Here is a 14,770-nt window from a genome sequence, read left to right as displayed (position 1 = left end):
TATGAGAATGCAGGGTGACTTGGACAGGTTGGGTGAGTGGGCAGGTGCAGTTTAATGTGGATAAATATGAGGTTGCCCACTTTGGTAGCAAAAACACGAAGGCAGATTATTGTCTAAATGGTGTCAAGTTGGGGAAAAGGGGAAGTACAACGGGATCTGGGGTCCTTGTTCATCAGTCAATGAAAGTGAGCATGTAGGTACAGCAGGCAGTGAAGAAAGCGAATGGCATGTTGGCCTTCATAACAAGAGGAGTTGAGTATATTAGCAAAGAGGTCCTTCTGCAGTTGTATAGGGCCCTAGTGAGTCCATACCTGGAGTATTGTGTGCAGTTTTGGTTCCCTATTTTGAGGAAGGACATTATTGCTAATGAGGGAGTGCAGCGAAGGTTTACAAGGTTAATTCCCGGGATGGCGGGGCTGTCATATGCTGAGAGAATGAAGCGGCTGGGCTTGTATCCTCTGGAGTTTAGAAGGATGAGAGGGGATCTTATTGAAACACAAGATTATTAAGGGTTTGGATACATTAGAGGCAGGACACGCATTCCCGATGTTGGGGGGGGGGGGAGTCCAGAACCAGGGGCCATTGTTTAACAATAAGGGGTAAGCCATTTAGAACGGAGATGAGGAAATACTTTTTCACACAGAGTTGTGAGTCTGTGGAATTCTCTGCCTCTGAGGGTGGTGGAGGCCGGTTCTCTGGATACTTTCAAGAGAGAGCTAGATAGGGCTCTTGCAGATAGCGGAGTCAGAGATAATGGGGAGAAGGCCTGAACGGGGTACTGAATAGGATGATCAGCCATGATCACATTGAATGGCGGTGCTGGCTCGAAGGGCCTACTCCTGTACCTATTGTCTATTGTCAATCTACATTTGGAAAACAGATTATCTACTCTCTATTGAGGGCCTGAAACCATCGGATTGGCTGTGGAGGCCACAAATAGGCCAGACCTCGGGTGTTTCACAGAGGAAGAGGGCTTAACTTTTTGCTGCCTTTCCCCACAGTGGAAAATTTTGATTCTGTCGTGGGGAGACATTCATGTTGAATTCTATAATGCATTATGTCATTTTTCTTATTTTTAATTTTTCCATGGATGTACAGAAACTTTATCATTTCTTTTATGTAAAGCACTTTGGTTTCAACGCGAGTTGATTTAAACGTGCTATATAAATAAAATTTACTTACTTATTGTTCCATGGCTTTTGGTGATAGTTTGCTGTATTGGCTATACAGGTGCACAACCTTTTATCCGGTGTTCCAGAAACCGAAAAGCTCCGAAAACCGGCCATTTTTTCCAGATGTCGTCTGCGCACCAAAGCTCGCGTTTGGCGCCAAACTTGACCCAAAACGACCCACGGTCAACCCAGGTCTGTACTACTGTAGCGGCTGCCTCCTCCCTGGAGACCGGGAGACGCTTAAACATCTGTAAATCATTCCTTAAATGTTAGTCAGTTAGTTTGGAGGGCTTTTATGTGAAGGGGGGTGAAGGGGTAAACTTTAATTCTCAGTCCCCTACCTGGTCGGAGAGGCGGGGAGCGGTCAATGCCTTACCGGGTCGCCGTGCAGTAAGCTCCGCAGCGCTGTGGCCGTTGGGGCTGCGGGCGGCGCCAGTTGTAGCTCCGACCCCGGCAACTCTACCCCTGGCTGCGAGGCGCTCCAAATCCAGCGCGGCCCGCGGCCTGACGCCCCAGCTCCGCGAATGTCGGGAGTCGGCAGCGTCGCAGCGCTGGGAAACCAGCGGGGAGCGGGCAATGCCTTACCGGGTCGCCGTGCGGCAAGCTCCGGAGCGCTGTGGCCGCCGACACACAACATCGCGGAGCGTCGCTGGATTTGGAGCCGCGCAGCCAGGGGTAGAGTTGCCGGGGTTGGAGCTCCAACCGGCGCCGCCCGCGGCCGGACGGAGCCCCCAGCTCCGCGAGGTTGGGAGTCGCCGACCAGGTAGGGGACTAAGAATTAAAGTTTCCCCCTTCACCCCGACTCCACCACCACCACATAAAATCCCTCCAAACTAACTGACTAACATTTATGCAATGAGTCTCCCGGTCACCCGGGAGGAGGCAGCAGCTCCAGACTTTTCAAGCCGCCCGCGCTACCTACCTAATCTACGCTAAAAATCTTCCATTCTGAAATCCGAAAATGTCCGAAATCCGACAAGTGTCTGGTCCCAAGGCTTTCGGATAAAAGGTTGTGCACCTGTACTTGCAAATTAACCTTTTGTTCGTAACACTATATTGTCTTTCTAAAACTAAATTATAAATAATATTACAGAGCTTTATCCCCGTCTGTATCCTGAATTGTCGCAGTATATGGGGCTTGATCTGAATAATGAAGAGATACAAAAGAATATGAGCCTGGTTGTAGCTTCTGATGTAAGTATTAATTCATTTCATGGCCTCTATACAATATAGCATGATTAAGAAGTATTTCTCAATGTTTATCTTCTCAAGCGTTATGCCAGTCAAACCTTAGCTAGAATGTTTGACCAGGTTGAAATCCCCACATCAGGACATAAAAATAAGTGCTACTTGCATCATTTGCTTTTGTTTTCAGCTGGTATTGGGATAAAACAATATAGCCATTGAGTGGGTGCGGGTTGGGGGGCAAATTCATGGTGATGAGCAGAGGTAAATTAAAAAAAAAATCTATATTCAATATAAACAGCAAACTGTTGCCAGACCATCCAGTCTCAATAACATGGTGGCACCAGTGACTGGAAATGACGTGGGCCTCCAGAGAGCAGAAGTAAAGAAAGGTATTCGGGAAATAATACTCTGCAAAGATCAAGATGGCAAGATTGGCATTCGCCTTAAATCAATTGACAATGTAAGTACCACTTAACTAACTTTGAACTTTTTAAGAAATTTGTGTTTTGGTAAAGATTCTTTACTTATATCTTCTGTATTTATGGATATTACTAGGATGAATACTGAAAACAAGTATTTTTATCTGTAACTAGACTAAGTTGGACCCATGATATGGCTAGTCCCCCAACGCAATATTCCACCTCTCCACCAATTCCAATATTGGTGGCCAGTAGGGGGGGGGGGGGGGGGGGGGGGGGGGGGGGCTTCCGGGAGTGCTGGTATGGGTGTTGTGGGCTGGTCTCCAGAGAGCTAGTATGGACATTGTGAGCCAAATGGATTCTTGGGGTGGCAACTCAGTCCCTCAAGCCTGATGTGTTGGCAACTCACTCACGGCTGATGGGCTGGAAGTTGACTCGCGGCTATTCCTTGAAATTCCATTTCAAGCGGGGTGCAAGGCCACCAAATTCAATCCATTTTCCTACCATTTCAAGCAGGGTGCAAGGTCACCAAATTCAAGTGTAGTTTCATACCACTTCAAGCAGGGTGCAAGGCCACCAAATTCAAGTGCAGTTTCCTACCACTTCAAGCAGGGTGCAAGGCCACCGAATTCAAGTGCAGTTTCCAACCACTTCAAGCAGGGTGCAAAGCCACCAAATTCAAGTGTAGTTTCATACCACTTCAAGCAGGGTGCAAGGCCACAGAATTCGTGTGCAGTTTCCTACCACTTCAAGCAGGGTGCAAGGCCACCAAATTCAAGTGCAGTTTCCAACCACTTCAAGCAGGGTGCAAGGCCACCAAATTCAAGTGCAGTTTCATACCACTTCAAGCAGGGTGCAAGGCCACCAAATTCAAGTGCAGTTTCATACCATTTCAAGCAGGGTGCAAGGCCACCACATTCAAATGCAGTTTCATATTGTTTTATGCAGGGTGCAAAGCCGCCACATTCAAGTACAGTTTCATACCATTTCAAGCAGGGTGAAACCACCATAAAACCACACAAAACACCACACTCACAGTTCAGTAGACATTCAGTGTGTTCATTTGATTCACAACTCAGAGAGTCGTGACCTCTCCCTCCCCCATCATGCAGAGACTGAGCCGCACCCACACTTCTGGGTTTTATAATCCCTTCCCCCTCCCACCGGGAAAGGTGTGGCCTTCATGGCGTGTTTGAAAGGAGAGAGATTCTCAGCATTTTTTAAACACTAATAACACTTTTATTTTTCGTTGATGGGAAGAATCCTCTGCAGCTGATGAGCGGAGGGGGACTGAGTAAGATGGCCAAAAATCAAAGTGGTAGTGTTTTATCTAAAATCAATATACAGTGCAAACAGGAAGTTGTCAAGTTTAGACCACCAACCATTTGCAGTGCTTTTACTTCAACCCAAACCCCTACCAATCATTTGCAGTGCTTTTACTTCAACCTAAACCCCCGCCAACTATTTGCAGTGCTTTTACTTCAACCCAACCACATTTTCATTTTCAAACCACATTAAGGGCACTCAAGGTCAGTAAAACCACAACAGTTTAGTAGACATGTGTTCAGTGTTATTCACAGCTCAGACTGAGAGACTGACCCTCTCACTTCCCCCATCTTGCAGAGACTGACTGAGGCACAACACTTTGGGCTTTATAGTCCCTCCCCCCAGCAGGGGCAGCAGAGAGAATTTCAACATTTTTTAAACATTAATAACACTTTTCTTTTTCATCAATGGGAAAAATCCTCTTGTCCTGCGGAGGGGGACTGTGAGTAAGATGGCCAAAAAACATAGCCGTAAGTGACAGCATTTTTTCTAAAATCATGAAACAGAAAAACAGGAAGTGGTCAAGATCTTACTTTTAGTAATATAGATTACATACAAAGCTATACCTGCATAGCCAGGTCATCTGCATTTCTTTTGAAGATGAAGTTTGATGTCTAGGCCAGTATTTTCTCTCTGGTAAATTTTATTGATTTTTCTAAAATATTTCTCTATGGAGCTCTTTAAAAATTGGCTGCTGTGCTTCACTACAGAATCATTTGCATTAAAACCAAATTGGTTGGAAACCACTTTGGACACAACTGAGGATGTATATTATGCAAAGGTAGACACAAAATGCTGGAGTGACTCAGCAATTCTTTGGTATTCTGAATATTGCTTTAATCCATCCCTTTTGATGAAAGTACAGTGCCCTCCTAATGTTTGGGACAAAGACCCATCATTTGTTTATTTGCCTCTTGTGTTATTTGAGATTTGTAATAGAAAAAAATCACATATGGTTAAAGTGCATTGTCAGATTTTAATAACCATGTAGTAATTACAGAGGTGTTTATACATCGCCCCCACCCCACCCCCAATTTCAGGGCTCCATAATGTTTGGGACACAGCAATGTCATGTAAATGAAAGTAGTCATGTTTAGTATTTTGTTACATATCCTTTGCCTGCAATGACTGTTTGAAGTCTGAGATTCATGGATATCACCAGTTGCTGGGTGTCTTCTCCGGTGATGCTCTGCCAGGTCTGTATTGCAGCCATCTTTAGCATGCTTGTTTTGGGGGCTAGTCCCCTTCAGTTGTCTCTTCAGCATATAAAAGGCATGCTCATTTGTGTTCAGATCGGGTGATTGACGGCCACTCAAGAATTGACCATTTTTTAGTTTTGAAAAACTCCTTTGTTGCTTTAGCAGTTTGTTTGGGATCATTGGCTTGGTGTACAATGTACCGCAGGCCAATGGGTTTTGAGGCATTTGTTTGAACTTGAGCAGATTGGATGTGTCGATACACTTCGGAATTCATTATTCTACTTCCATCAGCAGTGTATCATCAATGAAGATAAGTGAGCCAGTACCTTCAGCAGCCATACATGCCCAGGCCATAATACCCCCACCACTGTTTCACAGATGAGGTGGTATGCTTCGGATCTTGGGCAGTTCCTTCTCCCCTCCATACTTTGGTTTTGCCATCACTCTCTGATATAAGTTAATCTTCGTCTCATCTGGTCACAAGACCTTTTTCCAGAACTGTGATTGCTCTTTTAAGTACTGCTTGGTAAACTGTACCCTGGCCATCCTATTTTTGCGGCTAACCAGTGGTTTGCATCTTCCAGTGTAGCCTCTGCATTTCTGTTCATGAAGTCTTTTGCGGACAGTGGTCATTGACACCCGACTCCCGAAAAGTATTTCTGATCTGTCGGACAGGTGGTTTCTTTATTATAGAGAAAATTCTTCTGTCATCAGCTGTGGAGGTCTTCCTTGGCCTGCCAGTCCCTTTGCGATTAGTAAGCTCACCGGTGCACTCTTTCTTCTTAATGATGTTCCAAACAGTTGATCTTGGTAATCCTAAGGTTTGGCTGATGTCTCTAACTATTTTATTGTTAATAATGGCTTCTCATACTTTCATTGGCACAACTTGTGGTCCTCATGTTGATAAAGAGCAATAAATGTTTCCAAAGGTGACGGAAAGACTAGATGCTGAGAGCTCTCTTATACCTGCATTAAGGAGGAAATTAAACATACCTGGGCAATTTCAAACACCTGTGAAGCAGTGTCCCAAACATTATGGTGCCATAAAATGGGGGGGGGGGGGGAGCTGAGACACACGACAATGTATAAACATAGCTGTAATTTCTACATGGTGAAACCAAAATGGCCTTTATTAAAATTTTACAATATACACTTTAACTACATGTGATTTTTTTTTTCTATTACGTCTCAAATTGTGGAGTCCAGAGGCAAATAAATAAGTGATGGGTACACATAAATGCTGGAGAAACTCAGCGGGTGCAGCAGCATCCATGGAGCAAAGGAAATAGGCAACGTTTTGGGCCAAAACCCTTCTTCAGACTGATGGGGGTGGGGGCGGGGAGAAGAAAGTAAAAAGGAGGAGCCCGAAGGCTGAGGGATGGGAGGAGACAGCCCGATGGCTGAGGAAGAGGAAGAGACAGCAAGGGCTAACAAAATTGGGAGAATTCAATGTTCATGCCCCCAGGATGCAGACTCCCCAAGTGGAATATGAGGTGCTGTTCCTCCAATTTCCGGTGTTGCTCGCTCTGGCCATGGAGGAGACCCAGGACAGAGAGGTCAGATACGGAATGGGAGGGGGGAGTTGAAGTGCTGAGCCACCGTGAGGTCAGGTTTGTTATTGCGGACCGAGCGGAGGTGTTCGGCGAAATGATCGCCCAGCCTCTGCTTGGTCTCACCGATGTAGATCTGCTGACATCTAGAGCAGCAGATGCAATAGATGAGGTTGGAGGAGATGGAGGTGAACCTCTGTCGCACCTGGAACGACTGCTTGGGTCCTTGAATGGAGTCGAGGGGAGATGTAAAAGGACAAGTGTTGCATCTCTTGCGGTTGCAATGGAAAGTGCCTGGGGAGGGGGTCGTACGGGAGGGAAGGGAAGAATTGACAAGGGAGTTAAGGAGGGAGCGGCCTTTTTCTTCCCTTCCCGGGCACTTTCCATTGCAACCGCAAGAGATGCAACACTTGTCCCTTTACATCCCCCCTCGACTCCATTCAAGGAGTCTACAACTACAAATATTGGTTGAATTAATGTAATTTTTGCGACCCTCTTGGAGATGTTAATCAAAGTTATGCGCTAATACAAGCCTGTTGCATACTTTTATGCATTTGGACGAGGAATTACAAAAGTGATTTTTTTTCAACCCCCTCCTTCGCAGGGTATCTTTGTTCAACTTGTACAGGCCAATTCTCCAGCTTCTTTGGCTGGCTTACGGTTTGGTGACCAGGTTCTGCAGATAAATGGTGATAATTGTGCAGGTTGGAGCAGTGACAAGAGTCATAAAGTGCTGAAACAAGCTTCTGATCAAAAGATTAGTCTCATTGTCCGTGACAGGTAAATACAGTTCTTCACTTATTTTTAGGTTTCTAATCCAATTACTTTGCATGACATTTCTTTCACATGTGTATTTGGTTTGGTTATGGTAAAACCCAGCATGGTTCCCAGTTGTACAACAAATATAATCCAAGTGATTTGAGAGGATCAGCTTGACATTGTAAAGAATGTGCTATGTCTGACAAACCTGGTTGAAGATGACCAAAATGGTGGATGATTATGGATGTTGTTAATCCAGCCCCAGAATGCATTTGATACATTTCTTGCTAAAATGATATGGTTGAAATAGCATAATTTGAGAGTAATTTGTTAATCCTTTGAAGAAAATAGGTGGCAAGGGAGAATAGGCCATTAAGATAATTGATCGGATCTCTGGCCTCGACTCCACTCTCTTGCTTGATCTCCATAGCCTTTTATTTCCGTTGCCCATAACTTCGTCTATGTGGGCGTAAATATACTTAATGGCCCCACATTTGTTCTCAATGATTAACAGCTTGGATAAGAAATTGCTCATCTGTCTTAAGGGTTTAACTTCCAGCCCTAGACTTTTCCACTAGGAAAAAAACATTCTTGCAGGATACTACCTGTTTACATTGGCCCTTATTTTCATGAATTTGACAGCATAGTTCTGTTCTGCCCATTTTTTACCACACCAAGATACTGGCAGTATCTATGGTATTATCTCATGGAACTTAAAAATGGTAATAACTTCACGTTCAAATAATATTGGGGTGAAACTCTTTCTAAAACTTTATGCTAAGCTATCTATTATAAATATTATTCTTTTCCAAGAGAATGTAATATGAACTGTTTTACAAAACAGATTACTTTATAATTGTCAACATTTAAGTATGTTGCTGTGGCAGTTAGTATGAATACAACATAATTTGTTGGTTTTACACGTTTTATATAATGTTTGGAGCAAAGAAATGTCATGTTAATGGACTAAGAAAAATGTTTGAACTAATACTTAGAAATGACTCTTCAGAATAAAATTTGTGGATTAGCTTCTGTGTGTTATTATCTTGGAATATATTCTCACAGGCCTTTCGAACGGACCATTACTATGCACAAAGACAGCACAGGACATGTTGGCTTCATTTTCAAGAATGGAAAAATTACCTCAATTGTAAAAGACAGCTCAGCAGCCAGAAATGGACTCCTAACTGACCATAACATTTGTGAGGTTAATGGGCAGAACATCATTGGCTTGAAGGTGAGGGAAATATATCACTTGCTGAGGTTTGGCAACCATTCTGAATAATATTGCAGGATAATTGAAAATCGACAAACTGAAGATGTTATTAAAACACAGCAGCTGTTGAAAGACAGTTATGGTTCCACTTCTGATGTTCTTTAACCTGGAACGTTAATTGTTTATCTTCCCTTGCTGCCTGAGCTTCGAGTATTTCCATCCTTTATTGTTATTTAATATCTCAAGGTATCTATTTAGAATTGTACATAAAAATCTTTGTTCCATTTCAATGGGTCTTGCATTTTATGTCTTATTAAATATAAAAAATAGGTGCAGGAGTAGGCCATTTGGCCCTTCGAGCCAGCACTTTACTTCTTGAATTGCTTTAATCTATTGTTTTGTTTATTGAAGCTTTTAATTTTCTTTAAATTTCAAAGGGCTTTCAGAAATATAAAGGTTAATTTCAAAATATTTTCTTGTACATATTCTACCTGAAAACAACTGACATTCTTGTCAAATGCAGCTACTCAAGGCCACAAGGTAGTCTTGGTTCTTCTACCCTTAGTCACTGGATCAAACATGCTTTTGTTAAATTATAGGTGCAAGTCTGTCCAACCATTTTTGCAAATGTTTAAAGCAACTGCCTACTATTAGTTATTGTTCATCATACTTGACAAGGGTATAAAACTGTTTGTGGTGGGAAAGTTAAAACAAAGTCATGTTTTTTTTGGTCATCATTTGTGCTTTTATTTAAACTCCATGAAAAACGCAACTGTATATTCTGTTTTAATTGTTTTCTTCATGTGTGAACAGGATCCGCAAATCGCTGATATTCTAGCAACAGCAGGGAATGTAATTACCATTACCATCATGCCGTCATATATTCATGAACATATGATGAAGAGGTAAATGCTGATTAAAACTAGGTTCAGATGAAACTTTCAGTAATGTACTCTAACTTAGCAAAACATTGTAATCTCAGACCATTTTTAGCACATCATGGTTCAAATAGAAAATGAATACTGATGGACACTAAAAAAAAAAATAAGCATTACAAATAGCATTGCTACTAACACCGACATCCTAAATAAATTTTTTTTTGACAATAATCATTAAACTCTTGCCTCTTCAATTATTTGAAAAGACTATTTATAAATCAATGTTTTCTATTAAAAAGGTCAAGCAGCATCAATGGAGAAAGAAGCGAGTTGATATTTTAGGTTGGCCTGAAGTAGTAGCTGCATTTTTCTCCACATCTGTTGAATGACCTTGTAGTGCAGCATTTTGATTTCATTTCACAATTCTGGCTCCCTATTTATTAGCCATTGATACTGTTCCTAGCATTTGCAGGAAGTGACTGAGTACATTCAGTGTGCCAGTAGCACAGTGATAGCCTGTGGATATAGAAACAACTACTTTGATAGTAAAAACAATGGGGATCTTTAATTTTTGTCCTTTGTTTTCTAGGATGGCCTCAAGCATCGTTAAGTCCCTAATGGATCATGGTATTCCTGAGGTGTGAAGTGATGGTTTCGTGTTGATTTATGACGACTTAATGTTTCGGCTTCTAGGTGACCCAACTCTAGTTAAAACAGTAACCCAGCTTACAATAAGATTTAACTTGTGCTGCCTAACTGTATAGTTAAAGTAATATACAAATTATGGGCTGTTATTTACTCTGCTACCTGTTTGCAAAGAATTGACAGACTGCCTCTGATCATACCTTTTTATACACTTCATGGTTCCATATCCTTTTGATTTATATATGGTGTGGAATTATAATTTGACAGTATTTGACCAGAGAAATTGTGATTCCTCAAATGAAGAGTTATGTTTGTAGCATTATTAGTGTATATGTGTTAGTCTATTACTATCATTGTCCTTTATTCACTGTAAAAATGCAGTTAATTTGATGAATAAATAAAATATCGAACACATTTCGTTAACTATTTTACTCATTTTACACTGGAAGGTAAATTGATACTGAATTGTGCCACTATTGCAGCATATTTTAAAGGAACAATGTTATACAGCTAACGATTGCTGCAGGATCTGGATCGATTGGCCAGGTGGGCGGAGGAATGGTTAATTCAATTTAATACAGAGAAGTGTGAGGTGTTGCATTTTGGGACGTCGAACAAGGGCAGGACCTACACAGTGAATGTTAGGCCTCTGGGTAGTGTTATACAGCAGAGGGATCTAGCCGTACAAGTGCATGGTTCCTTGAAGGTCAAGTCGCAGGTAGATAAATAAGGTGGTCAAAAAGGCACTTTGGCCTTCATCAGTCAGTATTGAGTATAGAAGTTGGCAGGTCATGTTGCAGTTGTATAAGACTTTGGTGAAACCGCATTTAGAATATTGTGTTCAGCTCTGGGCACCATGTTATAGGAAAGATATTGTCAAGCTCTAAAGGGTTCAAAAAAGATTTATGAGGATGTTGCCAGGACTAGAGGGTGTGAGCTATAAGGTGAGGTTAAGTAGACAGGGCCTCTATTCCATTGAGTGAAGGAGGATGAGGGGAGATCCTTATAGAGGTTTACCAAACCGTGAGAGGAATAGATTGGGTAGATGCACAGTTTTTTTACCCAGAGTAGGGGAATTGAGGACGGGTTCAAGGTAAAGGGGAAAAGATTTAATAGGAATCCGAGGGGTGACTTTTTCACACAGTTGGGTGTATGGAACAAGCTACCAGAAGAGGTGGTTGAGGCTGGGACTATCACATTGTTTAAGAAACAGTTGGACAGGACAGGTTTGGAGGGTTATGGACCAAGTGCAGGCAAGTGGGACTAGGATAGCTGGGACATTGTTGGCCGATGGGCCTGTTTCCACACTATCACTCTATTACATGGACAAGTGCAGCACAGGAGCAAGTTATTTGACCCACAATGGCTGAGCCAAGCTAATCTCTGCCTGCATCTTGGGATCCATGTCCTCTATCAAAAAAGGCCCTTAAACACCACTATTGTATCTTCACTCTTGGTAGCATGATCCAGACACACCACTCTTTAAAACTTGCCCCCTAGTCTGACATTTCCATCCTGTGATGGAACTGCCTATCCTATTTATGCCTTTCATTTTCTATACTTCTATTAGGACTTCCCTCAGCTTCAGTCTCTAGCGAAAACATTCCAACCTTTCCTTTTCGCCACTGTGCCTCTAATCCAGGCATCACTATTCTCAATGCCTTGACAGATGAAGATTAAACTTAAATTGTGAAAACATCATGCAGTATAGTCCCATTACACACAAATTCCTACAGTATCAACTTCTTTGCCACACAGCTGTTTGGTGTATTAATGTAAATGGAAACATTTGCTGTCAGATGCTCCAATGTAAAATGGATGGTCTCTTGCCTATTGTGCACACATCTACATGGAGATCATATAATTAGTGCACAATCCCAATTGAATTTTTTTTAAATTTAAGACTGGAAAATCATTGTTGCTATATGTGCAAATTACAATTATTTAAATGTAATCAAAAGTTTACTATATTTTACATTATGAATACTTTCCTTTTTCCAATGCAATATAAGAAATGCTCAAGCAAGTCCACAACAGCCTTAAACAGAATAAATAAATGGTTTCAAAGTTATGCATCTATAAAAACACTAGCCCAAAGATGAAATAATTAAGCTGAAATTCCACATTTTCTGCTGACAAACACTTAAACAAATTAAACAATTCTTAGTTGTACATTCGCATTCCACATCCTCCTGATCTTTCTAACTAAATCTTGGAAGAGGATGCAGAAATAATTTGGTACTAACAAGTTATATGCACTGGTAAAATTAAATAAAAACACCTCAACTTGGTCAAGATATACACAGAATTAATGGGGTATAATATTTACCATTTGTAAACCACCTAAATTATGTGCCCTTTCTGCTTAAAAATATAAAAAATGTTTCTAAAATGTGCAATGAATGGTTCAGAAATTTAAGAGGCATTTTACTATTGGAAGTCAGGCGTGCTCCACCAACAGGTGGGAGACTTGGAACTCTAATGGGCCTGCCCCACTTAGGCGATTTTTCAGGCAACTGACAAGTTGCTGGCAGTCACCTGAAAAACCAGCAACTGGAACGGAGACTGTCAGTGGAACACACACATTGCCTCCTTCACCAGCCCGTTATGCAGGCGGAGCGCTGTCTGAGAAAAATTCACACGGTGCAAAGCTAAGGTGATACCGCGATGAACAGGAAGGTTGGCGCTGTAATTAAAATGGCTAAAGCACAGTGTACGGTAAGTCCTTTAAAAGAGGGGGAGAGAGAAGGAGTGAAGACAACTTTTAAGAAGTCAGAGACACACGGCTGTGAAGCTCGGCGGGCATTTAATATTACCGGTCGGTTATCCTTAGTTCTGAAAACTACTGCTTATGTTTTTTTTTCCCCAATGAGATTCATCGGTCAGCACCGGCTACAACCTACGAGAACATTCGACTTCCTGGCAAACCACCTACGGCAAGAGAATTCTCGCTACTCTCCATGGCGGCTTCATTCTAGTCATCGTTAATTTTTCAACATGTTGAAAAACTTGCGGCGACCAGTTCCCGGAATGCCAGAACTCCTCACGACCATGAAGGCGACTCCCCGGCAACCACCCGTGAACATGTGGTGACTGCATAGTCTCCTGCAGTCGCCTAAGTGGGACAGGCCCATAACTCGGATACAAATCTAACAATAAATTAGAGGTTCTTTTATATAGTGCAAAGGAAATTTCAGAAGGGATCAGGAGAATATTCTGAGGCTTGCAATTTGATGATACCCAATTTTAATGAATTTGCCACTTGTGCAGAACAGACTCTAAAGTTCAAATTCGTCATCTTGAATCTATTAGATGAACCAGAGTACATTCACATGCACATATAGATTTCAATTATTTACAGAATTCCAATAATGTGAATATAATTAACTAAGATAATGTCAGTTGACAAATATTTTAATGCCATTTTGAGCAAATTTTCTTGTAATTATGTATATACTCCTGGGAATGGCACATCTGCAACAAAAGCCCCTCAAATGGGCTTAATCGCATCCAAGATACCTGAAAGTTACTTCATATCGCATTTAATTTTTTGTCAGTAATTATAAAACTTGTTTTTAGCCTCCGAAGGAATCAAGGCATAATCTTCATTGCGGGCACCTGACCATATTTGTGTAAACTGAACACCTTTTAAACTCTAGAATTCATCCTACTTTAAAAACAACAATAGATTTTTAAAATCCATCTGTTTCCACAGACAATCTACAATGACATGAATGGATTTTGAGCACTGAAATGATAATAAAATAAGCTACCAATGAAACAAAGCTTGGGTCATGATAAAAATCCTATGAAAAATATTTCTACCAACTAAAGACTAGTCTTAACCAAATACAATTGACTAGATTCACGCACATTATTAACGTTAAAGGAAATACACAACGTTAAAATAATGCATATTACTATATCTTAATGCCAAACACCTCTACATAGCAACTAACATCCAATAAATAGCTTTAAAAAGTACAAAATGTGGACAAATGCAAGTACAATTATTTATATTCCCATTGTTTCCATAATTGGAAACATTCCAAAATATAGTTTCTATTGCAAAATGCTACAGCATGTTGGGAAAATTAATGGAGGATCTTGCAAGCAATCACGCCAGAGATCTAATGTTTCCATGCACCTGAATTTTCTGCTTTGGTAAGTTATCTGAGTGAGCATTTCCACAGAATAGATTTATTTTCTTAAATGACTACTCAAATTTGTGGTTACGAAGCTTCAATAAGTCAGCTCTTGCCTCATGTTATTTTAGAAAAAAGTGCAAAAAACACGTCATAAAAGATTTTGAAAAAAAGGCACTTAATATTGCAGCTTCCAGAAAATAATTTGTTTATCTTCTCCTCCTGTTATGATACTGCTGCATTGCTCATTCATCCACATACATGTGACAGCAC

At 41.3% G+C, this 14,770-nt stretch overlaps 2 protein-coding genes across 2 annotated transcripts in view; one reads left to right on the top strand and one right to left on the bottom strand.

Moving 5' to 3' along the window:
- sdcbp (syndecan binding protein (syntenin)) overlaps nt 1–10,766 on the top strand; it is a 26,280-nt gene extending 15,514 nt beyond the window's left edge. The window contains exons 4-9 of the mRNA XM_055634023.1: nt 2,266–2,366; nt 2,659–2,820; nt 7,459–7,634; nt 8,679–8,850; nt 9,643–9,734; nt 10,297–10,766. Of these exons, the coding sequence (XP_055489998.1) occupies nt 2,266–2,366; nt 2,659–2,820; nt 7,459–7,634; nt 8,679–8,850; nt 9,643–9,734; nt 10,297–10,351 (758 nt within the window). The 3' untranslated portion in view covers nt 10,352–10,766. The remainder of the gene's footprint in view (nt 1–2,265; nt 2,367–2,658; nt 2,821–7,458; nt 7,635–8,678; nt 8,851–9,642; nt 9,735–10,296) is intronic.
- The window catches only part of nsmaf (neutral sphingomyelinase (N-SMase) activation associated factor), a 95,964-nt gene continuing 90,744 nt past the window's right edge, over nt 9,551–14,770 (bottom strand). Inside the window, exon 31 of the mRNA XM_055634019.1 lies at nt 9,551–14,770. Coding sequence (XP_055489994.1) covers nt 14,676–14,770 — 95 coding nt within the window. The 3' untranslated portion in view covers nt 9,551–14,675.

The sequence above is a fragment of the Leucoraja erinacea genome, chromosome 4 (genome assembly GCF_028641065.1).
Source record: "Leucoraja erinacea ecotype New England chromosome 4, Leri_hhj_1, whole genome shotgun sequence".
Taxonomy (NCBI): Eukaryota; Metazoa; Chordata; class Chondrichthyes; order Rajiformes; family Rajidae; genus Leucoraja; species Leucoraja erinaceus.
This window is presented reverse-complemented; position numbering and strand designations above follow the sequence as displayed.